The 14798-nt window shown below is 47.7% G+C and overlaps 1 protein-coding gene across 1 annotated transcript; it reads left to right on the forward strand.

Moving 5' to 3' along the window:
• Window positions 1-7524: 7524 nt before the first annotated feature.
• LOC121172336 (pepsin II-4-like) lies at window positions 7525-14387 on the forward strand. Its single transcript, XM_041004195.1, has 9 exons — window positions 7525-7580; window positions 7947-8106; window positions 9408-9525; window positions 10326-10444; window positions 11056-11255; window positions 12402-12518; window positions 13033-13177; window positions 13278-13376; window positions 14238-14387. Exons 1-9 carry the CDS (start codon window positions 7525-7527, stop codon window positions 14385-14387), a joined length of 1164 nt encoding a protein of 387 aa, XP_040860129.1.
• The last annotated feature ends 411 nt before the right edge of the window (window positions 14388-14798 follow it).

Genomic DNA, 14798 nt, shown 5'->3' on the forward strand with positions numbered 1-14798 from the left:
TGGCAGTTGGTACACTGCTCCTTGTTTGCAACCAATTGTGCCACTGCCTCCATTGAGTCCCAGGTCTTGATTCTTATGTTAGGTTTCCACCATGGTCTCAATAGCCCTAGCTCCTGGCTCACCACCTTCTGTGATACCGTGCTGAGGCTGCACCGTTGCCTATACAACCTTTCTCCCACTTCTGGTTGGAGCAGATCCCAGGATTAGGGAGACACCAGGTATCCTATATAGCTAGGTTGTTGGTGGCAGTGATCTTGCCAGAACCTGTTGGCCATTAGAACTGAGGGCTACACAGACCTATTTTGACCTGTATGATGCCATAATCAATATTTTCCTGGTTGCTTGTATAGTTCTGACTGCCAGTGTGTTTCAGATCGCCACTCGCTGAAAGCATATGGGGTATCAGTCACTGCAACACCACACCATTATGTCTGCTGCTTTCCTGTGTCTGTCAGTCTCCACGTGTCCTTCTACAGTTGTTCTGTCCTCTCCTATTTCCTGGAATGTGCCCTCTGTTTCACACTGGCTAATATTTCCCCATCTGTTTAAATGTGTCCATTTTGATTCTCCAAGAAGCAGCATCTTAACCACTGCCTCAAACATCTGATCCCCAAAGTGTATTTACCTATTAAGCAGTCTATAGAATCATGAATTTGAGCACTTCTGTGGAAAATATGTGATGAAAATCTATGCTCAGATTTCGCAACTTCTTATACAAAATGTATTTCCAAAGAAAATTTTCCATGAACTTGTTATAATCTACAAGTCATGTGCGTACCTGAACCAGGACAAAAGAGCTTATAAATAGAATGCTAACAAATGCTTTCCTCTCTGGAAGACCAGCAGGTCTGGGGATGAGAAGGGTAGAGCAGTGTGCTGCTGTGTTTGAAGTCCATGCCCTGGCCTAAGATTCTGATGGAAAGCTCTGCAACCAGCTGTCTCATGGAAAATCAGTCCAACTCCATAGTATCTGTCAAGTATAAGTGCTGTATCTCCATCTCGCCAGGTTTTGTTTATTCAACCTCATTCCATTACTTCATCTGATACATTCAAGGAACATTTCTGAATACTTAGGACCTTGGCAAGGAGCAGCCTGCATTATGAAATCTATCCCTCTTGCCCCTTAGGGCCAGGTACTGCCACACTGAGTGCCAGGCAGGACTAATGGCTGGTAAACACTGTTGTTCACATTTGCTGCATGGCCACCTGGCACCGTGAGATTAGGCAGTTTCTTTGGTGTATACCCTGGATTACTTTGCTTGCTGATCTGAAGGCTCCAGCAACAAGATCACTCTGTGTCTCCCAAGAGTTCTAGTACATGAGGTCATGGAGTTCACTTCTCTGAGTGACCCTGGAGAAGCCATCATAGAATGCCAACTTATACTCAAAAAGCCATGGATAGAATCCAGGTATTGCAATAGCCTCCTAAGGGCAAAGCCAGGACTGACACACAAGGACCAATCTGGAAAGTACCATTCTTTGCTCATGAAAACTAGCACTGACAACTCAACACCTTGACTGCATCCATGGTAATATGGCATACATGGTAACTAAAGGGAAAAAGAGAACAGATCTCAAAGTATTCAAGAAAGCAGAAAAGCCAATAAAATCAAGCATTTTGTTCATAAATGATTGTACATATCACAAACAATTTCTTTGGTTTTTTAATTGTATACTTTTAAAATAATTTTTATATATTTTATTAGGGTGGAAAGGGTCAAGGTCTAGAGGAAAGTGGATGAGACCATTGTTTTCACATTCTCTTTCTTCCTTCCTGTATCTGGGGGGAGGGAAAAGTTAAGGAGAGAAGACAATCCCAGCCTCCCATCCATCCCAGGGTCCCTGATGTGGGGTATGCTCTGAGGGTCCTGCTCAAGTAGTTTCAATAGTTCAACAGTTCTTTACTGTTGCCAATCTTGCCACTCCAATCACGATGGAATCTCTCCAGACTTTACTGGCTGACATATGTCACCCTAAATTCTCCGTTTGCCCAGATATTCACTGCCAACTCTTGGCTGGGGTAGTTGATCAATTTTTTCTGTTCTCTGTCCTCTGTTCTCTGTTATGGTACTAGGTGTCCACTGCAGGCTCCAGTGTACTGCCATATCCTTCATGTTCTTTTGGATATGCTGCCCAATGTTCTGTCTAAGCCACCAAGGAGACCCAGCTCTGACACATGCATTCCACAGTCAGACCATGGAACCTGCAATTTTCTCCATGGTTGGGGTTCTGACTCCAGTGGTCCAGTTGGGGGGATTCCCAAAGAAACTTCATCTGAGGGGATTCTAGACCTCATTTTTGTGTTGCGGGGTCTGGTAGAGTCTGTCACCCAAATTGGCCTGCTCACAAACTGTTAGTTGCAATTGCTGGGTCAGCTGTCTCCCGTCATGTCTTCTACATAAACTAATAGATGTTGCAGCCCAGCCTGATCCTGCCTACCACACACTTGGGCCTTATGCTAATCAGTCAGAGCTGTAGCTTAGTAGGAGCAACCCGCAATAACCCCCACCAGGCCCACCCCCTGCCCTGGTTCCAGTACTTGCCAGTATGTACAGCAGATGGGTCTTGTCTGTTCCACATCCTATTCAGCTCTCATACATGTCCATGGGCATTGAAGCCTGGTTCAACTCAACCAGCCCCACTATCTAGCCAATATATGTGTTGGCGGGAGCCACTCTGTCTAGCCATGTCTATCTAAGTCCTGGTTCTCATGCTCAGCAGTCAAAGTGGCAACCAAAAAGGGAGGCACCCACTGTTACCCTACTGGGCTCACTCCCACTCTCGGAACTTGAACTCTCCAGGCGGCACTGCAGTTTAGCTCGACAAAGTTTTCCCCCCATGCCAGCATCTGTTAGCTGATGTTGCGGCAAAGCCCTACCACCTCTCACCCACTCTGGCATATGCATGTACAAGTAGGTACAGTCCACCTAACCCGGATTGTCTCTGATCCAGCTTACATGCAGGTCAACAGGTGTTGTAGCCCTGCTTAGCCTGTCCTGCCCCCAATCTCAGCTCTCATGCTCACCAGTGGGAATAGTATCCCAGCAGGGAACCTCCCTGCAGCCTCCTTACTGGATTCACCCACACTCCCCCGGGTCTCACATGTGCTGTTTGGGCCCCATGCCCCAGTCTGGCATGGCCTGCTTCACCTCAGTATTTGCCAGTGGGTGCTATACCCTGGCCTGGCCTGGCCCACCCCCAATTTCGGCTCACACTGGTGAAGACTACAGCCTAGCCACTCCAGCCAGTCCCCAGTCCCAGCCCTCATGTGAACTAGCTGGTATTGCAGCCTGACCTGGTATGACCCACACACCATTTTGGCACTCAGATTTGCCAGTGGGTGGTATGAACTGGCCCATCCTGTTTTGCCCCAGACCTGAGCCAAAGGTAAGCTAGTGGGTGTCACTATCTGGCCTGGTCTGGGTTGCTCCCTTTCTTGGTTCTTGCGCTCACCTGCAGGGACTGTGCCCCGACAGAGAAGTTAGCCAAGTTCCTCCATCAGGACCTCTCCCAATGCCAGATCTCACTTCCACCAGTGGGTCCATGTGCCACTGCTACTTAGTCCACCTCCTGTTTTAGCAGGAAGAGTAGACTTTCCTGACTGGTCCTCACCCATTCCAGTTCTTACTGGATGCTAGAGCCCAGCCAAGCTTAGTTCACACCCAGACACAGCTCATGCATGTTTCAGCAGGAACAGAGACCTAACCCAGCCTGTCCTACAGCCATCCTAGTTCTCACTATCATCAGTGGGTGCTGGAGTCTAACCCTGTCTGGTGTATCCCAGACCCAGTCCACGTCCATGCTGAGGGAGACCTCAGCCATGTCCAGGCTAGACTGCAGCCCTGAATCTGGTCCCAGCACTCACCATTGGGACCCACAACCCAGATAGGGCATCCCCTTAGCTCTCCAAACAGGCCTAATCCCAGGCACATATTTCGTGTGTGCCAGTGGTTGCTCTGACCTAGCTTGGCATAGTCCCTCCCCTGTCTTGGCCTTTGCTTTTGGATGCTGCAGCCTGGTCTGGTCCATCACTGGTGGATGCTGCAATCTGGCCCTGCTCAGCCTGCTCCCATTCCTAGCTCATGCAAATCAGTAGGTATGACAGCCTAGCCCGGCATGACCCATCCTGGTTTCTGCACTTGCCAGTGGGCTATGCTTTGTTCGACCCTGCCCCCTTCCATAAGCAACTCATACACTTGCCTATCGATGGAGCTGCCCTGCCAAGCCTGCCCAACACCCAGGCCTGGACCATGTGTTCATCAGTGGGACTTATGAGCCACTGGATAAGCTTATTAGGCCACTCCCAGACCCAGATCTCATGCTTTTCTGGCCTTTGTATGAGCTGGTGCAGTTCGGTCTGCCCAACACATGATTTAGGGTGTTCATGCTGGTGATGCAGCCTGGACCTGCCCCACTTGTTCCCAGTTCCAGTACTGGTGAGCATTGGTGAGTGTCAGTGAGTTCCACGGTTACTCCTACCTCAGCTCATCACCATCCCAACTTTCAAGCTAACCAGTGGGACTTAGAGTTCCATAGGGTTGGGCCCACATATCCCCCACAGAATCTACCTCGGACCTGGTTCTCTTGCCTGCTGCTTAGTGTCATGGCCCAGTCTAATGTGACGCATCCTCTGATCTGACACTCACTGTAAGGTACCGGGATCTAACTCTTCTAGACAGGTCCCCAGACAGAGCTTGCATGTGCTCTGTCATGTGGTAGTCATCCATGTCCCATGCTAACAAACCCAACCCAGCTCCCACATGAGCTGGTGCAGCAGTCTGACTCATACAGATCTTTAGGTCTCTCCTCTCCAAATGACTAGGTCTCAGTCCCTTTGTTTACCTGCAAGTACAGTGGCCATGCAATGGGTGTCCATAAAAATTTATTTCTCACCTACATGTACACTGGCCTTGTCCATGGATATCTGTAGGCTGTAATTCAATACCCACAAGAATCCAGTGTTCATTACTGTGGTCCTGATCATGGTTCTGAATTATGGTCCTGAGCTGTCCAGACCCATCTGTTATCCATTCCCAACATGGTCACTGTGGATGGAGGAAATTCTTGGACTTCGGGTTTAGACAAGCTAAGGACCTTCGGCCCACCCATAAGCAGTGGATGTAGAGTCAGGATCCCCAGCAGGAAGCCTGGCCCAGCACAGGTTCCCCTAGCTATAGCCATGTGACTGGGGGATCCAGACACCCATTCACTGATCAGATTGACCTTGCAGCCGATGACTTGGACCTCCAGTTTCTCACATCACTCACATGCAATGAATGTTACTGACTGTGAGACATCCGAGTGGCTCATGTAAGCCACCTCACGAGGCTAACCTGATAATGACAAGCACAAGCGGAACTCAAAATCCTCACATTTATGGTTCCACAGTTTCTGTGTCAGAAATCCAGGACCAGCAGATATGAGTTCTGTCACAAATTCACAGGGCTGCCAACCTTAGGTCTGCCAAACCTATGGTTCCACCTGTGGCTAAGTGGAGACGTATTATGTCCACATTCACTGGGAATGGGAAAGATTCAGCTCCTGGTAAATTGTCACCCAGTGGCCGACAGATTCTCTGCATGCTGGCTGAGGTTACTCTCAATGTCTTGATATGTGCACCTGTCAGCAGAGCTTCTTACTTTCTCAGAGCCAGCAGAGAGAGAGTCAACACCTACAGTCAACCAGCAAGACAGGTGTTGCAATCTGCTCAACACAACTCAAACACAGATGTCTCTTCTTGCTGCATCCTAAAGGATCACAATCAAGTCATGGAGTGTATCCATGTTCCATGGGAGTGGGTTTTACCAATGCATTAATACCCCTGAAAGACTAAGAGGGCATGTGTTAGTCTGGTTCTCACTAGTACAAAGAAATATTTTAGCTGATCTACTTCTGTGTGTTCAATATTTCAAGACCAAAAAGTATTAGCACAAGATGATGAGTGACATTCCAGAGACAGTGCTTGGTGCACATGCAGGCTAATAGCAGCCCTCTCCTGAGGAATGATCTCCATGGACTTCCCACTACGCCTCAACGCCTGAGGCTCCACTCCCCCCAACCCCACTGCCATAGACAGGCAACCTAGGACATATCAGACTCAGGGGAGCATTTAACATCCTAAAGAATTTTCCACTCCCATCAAGGCCATCCGAAAGAATGTCTGCCCTACTCCATGAATTCTCTTCCTATGCATGTCAGCCTGCCTCTGGAACTCAAAATCTCCCTCTTGTGAAAAGATTAAGCGTCTTTCTCAATTCAAAATATTCCTCCAGTAGGATCCAAAGCATCTACAGATGGTCAGGCAAGAGGCCTCCTTTTCACCGTAGTCCTCTCTTCTCTGGAGCAATAACGCTTACAGCTTAGAATACGGTGCCTCTTACACAGTCCCATGATCAGATTAGGGCAAAATAAACTCCCGCTCCTATTTTATCCTTACATTCCTTCAAAAACTCTCCCTGTAAATCCAGTTACATATCACTGTGAACTCTTCATGGATGGTCCCCATATCAGAGACTCAAAAATCATCTAAGACACTTAGGCCATTCCAATCCAGATCATTTCGGGTCACACAGTCACTCCCATAGTTTCAGTCAAGGATTCACAAGGTGTTAATTGCAACTCAGAGCTGGTGGTGCTGGGGAAACTGTCCAAACACCCAATACATTGTTGTCCAGGTCCAGTAATAGCTGAACATGTGGTTACCACACTATCAAATGTGTTCCCTCATCTCAGGTATACCTTCTTTTCCACACTATATGTCCAGTATATTTCCAGGAAGCAATGCTCCAAGGATATATGTTGTGTTTTCACATGCATAGTGAATTTGGTTGACACATATAGGAAATTTGCAGCAGACAGATTCATTATGTAGAGCCTAAGCAGAGAGTTTGTAATATCTATGACCCACCAAAAAGCAGAATTCCACTTTCCAAGCCATTAAGAGGAAATAATAAATCAGGGTCAGTCAGAAGGCAAATCTACACACACATGCATAGATTCCATAAAGACATACCCAATGAAATAATCTGCACAGGAGTATGGCTCTTGCCCACCAAGACTCTGAGTGCTCCCATGCTTTATGAAAACAGCACAGATCACTATTGTGAGCAGCTGCTTTCTAAAAAAAATGAAGCATTTGTTGGTAGAACTGGGAAAAATCACGGTATGCTGACCTTCTCCCACATTGGATTGATGCTGTGTTCTATGCATCTCTGACCACTTCTGTCAAAACACTGAGCTTGGAAAGCTGCCACACCCCCTTAAACCCCAGATGTACTCCAACTGTGTGATATCATTTTAGTGGAAAGCCACTCAGCAGGCAAATTCCCTGAACGTGACTCCAGGCGGGACTGTCTTATCATAACGTTCTACTTGGGAGTGTGATAGCTGGTGGAATTGACATGCTGATAAGGGTTATTAGAGTGAGGATTTGGCCCCAATGTATATAAGCAGTGGCCCTAGTCTGGTGCTCTACACCTTCCACTCAGCCTGCCTTGCCCATTGACTTGGGAGACAGCAAAAACCATGAAGTGGCTGCTGCTGCTCGGCCTGCTGGCACTCTCTGAGTGCGTCATCCACAAGTGAGTCTGGGGTTGGGCAGCAGGATGTAAAACTCCAAGGACAACTCTCCAGCCCTCTGGTACCTCCTAATATCCAGCTGTCCTAATGAACACATTCCTTCCTTCCTGTGTTCCAGCATCTTGAGTCTTCCTGGGTTCCTTTTCCTTCCTGCTGAGGCCACACGGTAGGCATGGCTAACACCACAAACCTGACAGCTGCTGTGGTGTGCTTTCAGCACCATTGCAGTCACCTCCACTCTGTGCATCCTTTGCTTCTCTTGAACTACTTTCATTGTGTATTAGGGCACTTGCAGCATGCTCTGGGCAGGATCCTCAGCCAGTAACCAATCATCCCTTGACTGGGACTGTCTCAATGCTCTGCCCCAGGGTTCCTCTGGTCAAAAAGAAGTCCTTGAGGAAGAACCTGATTGAGAAGGGCTTGCTGCAGGACTACCTCAAGACTCACAGCCCCAACCCGGCCTCCAAGTACTTCCCCAAGGATGCCTTTGCCGCCGAGTCCACTGAGACAATGGAGAACTACATGGATGTGAGTGCATAGGCAAATAGAAATGGCAGCAGCACCAAGGACTGGGCTAGAGCATGAATGGGGAATTGGGATGGCAGTCAAGACACCTGACTGATGTCACCACACCAAGGATACTCAGGGAAACTTGCAATCTGAACTATCACTCTCATTTGTGGAACATTCATTACTTCAGTATTTACACTCTGTCCTACCTTATATGTCAAATATTTTTTATGGCAAGGGAAATATTGCAGAAACCCAATGATGGGTAAGGGTGGAAAAAAGGGATGAGAGAATCTCCATACTCAGGACAAAGTCAGACTAGGAAAAAGACTGCCAACTCAAGCTATCATTTAGTGGCCAAGTGGCTCCAGGAGGGCACGGGCATCTCTGGGTAACTGTGAGAAAAGAACGAATGGTTCCATGAGGAGAAAGGGACGTCCTGAGAGCAGGAGAGTTTATGTTCAGTCCATGGCCACAGGAAGTCAAGTGCTTATGCAGAAGGAAGAAGAGAGTGCGAGTGCAGGAGAAATATGGAAAGGGAAAGTTTCTCAAATGAGGCAAAGTGGCCACTGTCTTCCCAGGCCAGTAACAGAGAACTGAACATGAAGTGGAGCAATTGGAAGTTTCCTGCATACCGTGGTACAAGATGGCAGCCATTCAGGAAGAGGCTTAACCATCTTTCCCATGGCATGGGCTTCTACTGATGACATTTGACTAGAGTTCTAAAAGGTGACCTGAAGGAACAACCAGTGTAAGTTCCTTCCATTGCGATACATCAGGCATTGTCTAACAACATGACAGGGAAAGTAGAGTAGAGAGGGCAAGCAGTGGGGTACTGCCACTGAGAATACAAATCCTGAGGATGGTTTATCTTATAACCTACAATTAACACCAAAGTTGAGGAATAACAAGCTTCCTCGAGGTCTCACCTTAAGCGATGTATGTCTCATGAACTGAAAGTTGATGAGGTACACTTGAGGCTTCACTTGTTGCTACCACAGGTTGCACCCTGGTCTCTGAGAAGCTCACAACACAAGAGGCTGAGACTGACACAGGCAGGCCACTGGCTGAGAGGGGACAACACATGAGCTTTGGGTACAAATGACTTAACAGGGAAGAGTCAAGGGAAACCAGGGAGCCATCAGACAAGACTACAAGGTGGAGTGGGGACAAGAGCTGGGCTTTGAATGAGGGAGCCCTGAAAGCAGAAATTAGAAGAGAGGTGAGGATGATGGAGCAGTGAACTGAGGAGATGGTCTTCAGAAAGACCTGCATGTAAAACTCCGTGTCCTTGAGCTGTGCTGTCCTGACCCCCACAGGCTGAGTACTTCGGCACCATCAGCATTGGAACACCCCCTCAGGAATTCACCGTCATCTTTGACACTGGCTCCTCCAACCTCTGGGTGCCCTCCACCTACTGCTCCAGCCTTGCCTGTTGTGAGTACCTGGACCTTTACAACCCCTCCCACTCCTTCTTTCCTGGCATCAGCTGACAACCTGGGAACCCTGACCACTCAGACACTTCTCAGTGCTGCCCTTCAGCCTGTTGGAGGCACTCAGGATTCATACAACACGGCTCATCAGGGATATGGAAAAGTAAAACTGGGAAAACTGGCTGTGTGTCCTACAGGGATAAAGAGACATGGTCAGATGATGTACCAGTGGCACAAAGTTTGTACATGCCCAAAGTGAGGCCTTTTTAAAGGCTGAAAATAATGGATGTAGAGATTTAACGATAATGCAGTGTTCAGGAAACACACACAACAGGCACTGATTTGCTGATCTCACAGATTTTATCACTGAGGCTCATCACAATGCTTCCAGTTTCATTCACTAACAGGAGTCTAACCTGTGTTCTGTTTCACAGCAAGTGCCCAGGTAATTTTTTATGCCCCAAATGGAGCATTACCTGTCAAAGGAGCCTATGACAGTGCTCAGTGTTTGCTGGAGGCCATCTGGGAAGTCAGGAGATACCCTGAGACTGCCCACAAGTGACATGGTGTTGGCTGACTACAGGAACCAGGGAACTAGTGTTCTAATGGTCACCTCAAGTCATGTTAGAGCAAAGGTGATTCCTGTCAAAGAGACTCACCCCGAGATAAGAGACAGGACACCAGAAAGCCATTACCAGCTCACTTCTTCATATCAAATTCTTTATCTTCATTCTTTATATTCATGTATATTTCTAAGTTGTAATATTCATGTATATTTGTAATGAGTCCCTTCCTGACTTGCAGTCCTCCACAAGCGCTTCAACCCTAAGGACTCCTCCACCTACCAGGCCACCAGTGAGACTCTCTCCATCACCTATGGCACTGGCAGCATGACTGGCATCCTGGGATATGACACTGTGAAAGTGAGTACCTGGGGACCCTGAACCTCACACTGCCATTCTAAGAAAACCTGGATGAAAACAACTAGAAGTTCATGTTATCAGTTGCTTTGTGGATCTGATACAAGCAAACAACACGGTGAAAAAAGAGCAATGAGACACAGGTGGCTGGAACAACAGTGCAAAAGCAGTGGTACCTGGGTCCCTCACAACAGCTCTGTGATGAATGTCATGGAACAAACAGGGATTGAGACCTGGAATGCGAAAATGCCCAGAAGATTCTCTTCTACTTCCTCTACCTCCCTCAAGTCACAAGACTTCCACAATCCCTACTGTTAGCACAGCGAGTTCTGAACAAAATTTGCTGGGGTTGCTTTGTGTCTTCCCACACACAGTTCCATCTCTCCTACAGCAGAAGCTCAAATGGAAACACACATATGGTTATATAAGCTCAGCTGCCATTGATGTGTCCCGTGGGAAGTCAGAAGAACCCCACTTGTCAGCCTGATGCCCTGCAAGCTCAGTCCTTCAGGAAATCAAGCATGATGGCTATGGCTCCAGCACAGTGGTCCAACTGTGCTCTCTGTATTGTGCATTTGGAAAAAAACATTTTTCTCTCTCTCTGTCCTACACAGGTTGGAAGCATCGAGGACACAAACCAGATCTTTGGCCTGAGCAAGACAGAGCCTGGCATCACCTTCATGTTTGCTCCCTTTGATGGCATCCTGGGTCTGGGCTACCCCAGCATCGCTGCCTCCGGTGCCACACCCGTCTTTGACAACATGTGGAATGAGGGCCTCGTGCCCCAGGACCTCTTCTCCGTCTACCTGAGCTCGTACGTTGGATACTCAGGGCCTTATCAAACTGAACACTTTCACAACACCCACAAAAGAACTGCTTCAGGCACAGTGAGAAAGGAACATTCTTAAAAGGATACAATGTTAAATGTCACCATCAGGGTGTGGAGAAGGTTGTCTTTGAGCAATCATGCTGCCAAATCTCTGTCTCTCTGTCTCTCCTCCTCCTTTCCCTTGACACTGGTCTGCATTCACTGTTTTGGACCAGCTGAGATGTTTGTCCCTGAAATTCCCAACTTGAATGTTAGTAGCCAATGGAACTTTTGAGGACACCTTCCATCAACCTTGGCCCTCAAAACATGCCTTTCTGAGAAAATCACATACCTCACACCTCAGGCTTCATAGCACAAAATACAAAACGTGACTGCGATTTGGAGACAGATTAAAAATTCATCCCAAATGAGATTAAAAACTACACTGAGGCCGTGGGTATGAGTTCAGATATTGCTTCAGGTACACACTTGCCATTTCCACCTCCTGAATGCCGTCACCACTCCACTACTTGCACCTCAGCCTCCCCATAGTGCCCATTCTGGCAGGAAACTGCAGATAACTCAAATAATTTGTTCCCAGAGGAGAACAACTGAGCTCAATTTCCTAGCTTCAACATAGGCTAAGGAGGGCTTTGGGGACATTTGGGAAACAGACAAGTGGACTTTGCTAGATTGCCCACACATGTGAAAAACTGACTAATGTTTCCAGACATTGGCATCAACAGCCCTGGCTGAGAGCCACTGACTGTGCCCCTGATTGCTGAGGAGCCAACATTGGCCCACATTCACATCTCCTGTGCCCTCAGAGCAGCTGTCATGAGCATCTTAACACAGCAAAAGCATATTTGGGAAACCTTAATTTCTAGGCTCTCCCTATGGCTAACACTTCCATCTGGGCAATCTTGAGCCAGTTGCTTTCTTTTCTGAGCCTCACATTTCTTGGGAATAAGTAAATATGCAATTAATAATACTGACCACTACCTGAAAATGGTTAAACAAGACGTGTACCATGATGTCACATTAACACAGCTCTTGGCATGGATGGGTGATCTATCCAGGGAGATGCCTAGGCTTTACATAACAGAAATGTCGCAGATGAATGAGTTCACGTCTTCTCTCCCTCTCCCACAGTGATGATGAGAAGGGCAGCTTGGTGATGTTTGGCGGCATTGATTCTTCTTACTACACAGGAAGTCTGAACTGGGTGCCTGTCACTCAAGAGGGCTACTGGCAGTTCACCTTGGACAGGTGAGACCACACTGACGCCGAAACTGCTGTCCTGGACCCTGATCTCAGTTCTTGATGTAGTCACAGGTGACTCACTGTCTTGATAGCCAACACAGAAGGAAGATGAAACATGGGCACACTAGAGAGAGCCCAGGAAGGAGAGTGGGGGACAGAGAGGGCTGCACAGGAGGGAACCCTGGTCCAATACAAGAATCAAGACAGTCACTTGATTCTGATCAATCATGCAGCTTCTCCTGCCAGCATTTCACACCAGGTGGTTGAAGCCAACTCTACACACCTCTCAACATTTAGGCAACATGGGAAGCATCACACAGCCTTTCTCTCGACAAAGAATGTCACCAAAGGTGTAGGATAAGGAGCAAATGACTAAGAAATCGGCTCAGGTCAAACCTACACAAGCCATGTTGTACTCTGACTTCTCAAGTGTTGAATGAATGCCCTGTGGTACATCCATGTAGATCACACACATTACTTGTGTACATGCATGAAATAATTCCTTCCATCTCACCCTCAGTGTCACCATCAACGGAGAGACCATTGCTTGCGCAGACAGCTGCCAGGCCATCATTGACACGGGCACCTCTCTGCTGGCTGGACCCACCAGTGCCATTTCCAGCATCCAGAGCTACATCGGAGCTTCTGAGAACTTGTTGGGAGAGGCAAGTCCATCCCCAGATGCTCTCTTCTAGACTCAAGTGTTGGGAGTCCCATGCACGAGGAATGAGCCCCTGCTAATACTTCTATCCTCACGCCTGCCAGGGTACCATCAGCTGCTCAGCCATCGACTCCCTGCCCGATGTTGTCTTCACCATCAATGGAATTCAGTACCCTCTGCCTGCCAGTGCCTATATTCTCAAGGTAAGGGCCACAGGACCACGCTGGGATGAGTGGGCAGAGCCACTTTACCAAGTAATCACTCACTGTGCCCTGCCTCAAAGACATATATATTTCTCCAGCACAATGACAAGAGGCTGATGCCCCCTGTTCTGTAGGACATTTAGTGAGACAGTGTATCTATAAACAACACACAAGTGAGAATCTGGAAGAAAACGCTAAAGGGAAAGTGCCCAGATGATGACAGCCTGAAAAAAGGACTGTGTTCAGGCACATCTGTACCTCGTCCTGAGTCTCAATGACTTGCCCTTCAATACTCAGCAAAGTGCAACCATTCTCAGTTTCCAATTCTTCATCTAAAAAACCAGACATGTGGGATCAACCCACTCTCAGATTGTGCTTAGTGCCATTCCATGAAAGTGACCACATCTGAGTCTATTGAGCTACAGGAATATCCCCTAGAATGTCAAGTGAAAAATACATTTATCCTACTGACTGACACCACCAGTGAGAAGCACTCACACCTGAGCCTCTCCTCAGTCATCTTACATACAGGCACAGCTACATCTAGTAACTCAATGAGGGAAAGGCTGATTCATCCAGATGCCAGACATCCTTTATGGAAGCTGGCGTTCCTAAGGTCAGGATTGCAGCTCTGCCAAAGACACCACATAATGTCCAGCAATGCATGAACACCAAGAGTACACTGAGAAGCTAGGACCAGTACATCCAGGTCAGCAGAAACCAAAGCCCTGGACACTGAGCTAGGAATCCCTCTGAGTATGGGACTTGAAATAAGACCCAAAATCCTAGGATAATTATGACTAGCTCTTGTCACTGGATCCACTGTCCACTCTCCCATGCTGTTCCTTCTCTGCTCTGCAGGAAGATGACGACTGCATCAGTGGCTTCGAGGGCATGAACCTTGACACCTCCTCTGGCGAACTCTGGATCCTGGGTGATGTCTTCATCCGCCAGTACTTCACCGTCTTCGACCGGGCCAACAATCAGCTTGGTCTGGCTGCCGCAGTTTAAGTCTGCAGCTTTGAGCCCTCTTCCAGACACATCTGCTCTCCATACTGCTCTCCCTTAGATCGAATTCTCCCCATACTTCTTCCTGAAACACATTCTCCTTCCAAAAGCAGTAGCTGCTTGACTGTGTTCCAAAACACACCCATCATGCAGAATAAAAACAGCTAATGAAAATGTGTATTTTTTTTCTCCTCACTACTATGTCTCTTCCACATTACAAGGATGGGAATTCCAGTTGGACAAGGAGGGGTTTTACTATCTGTTGGATCTGAAGTAGAAACAGACAGAAGCAGACACTCAAAACGCTGCAGGTCTAGATAGTGATGAGATCTCAACCAAGAATCTCTGACTCTTATCTCAGATCACAAGTGATCCTTCTCATCTCAGTGGAAACAGGATAGGTTTGGGGTGGTC

Source organism: Ochotona curzoniae, unplaced genomic scaffold (assembly GCF_017591425.1).
Source record: "Ochotona curzoniae isolate NIBS_2020 unplaced genomic scaffold, NIBS_Ocur_1.0 scaffold_3171, whole genome shotgun sequence".
Classification (NCBI taxonomy): domain Eukaryota; kingdom Metazoa; phylum Chordata; class Mammalia; order Lagomorpha; family Ochotonidae; genus Ochotona; species Ochotona curzoniae.

Bases quoted from the DNA above. Each gene is read 5' to 3' on its own strand.
- LOC121172336 (XM_041004195.1), top strand. From the start codon at position 7,525: ATGAAGTGGCTGCTGCTGCTCGGCCTGCTGGCACTCTCTGAGTGCGTC. The intron at 13,178-13,277 runs GCAAGTCCATCC...CACGCCTGCCAG, and splicing joins CTGAGAACTTGTTGGGAGAG to GGTACCATCAGCTGCTCAGC. The intron at 13,377-14,237 runs GTAAGGGCCACA...TCTGCTCTGCAG, and splicing joins CCAGTGCCTATATTCTCAAG to GAAGATGACGACTGCATCAG.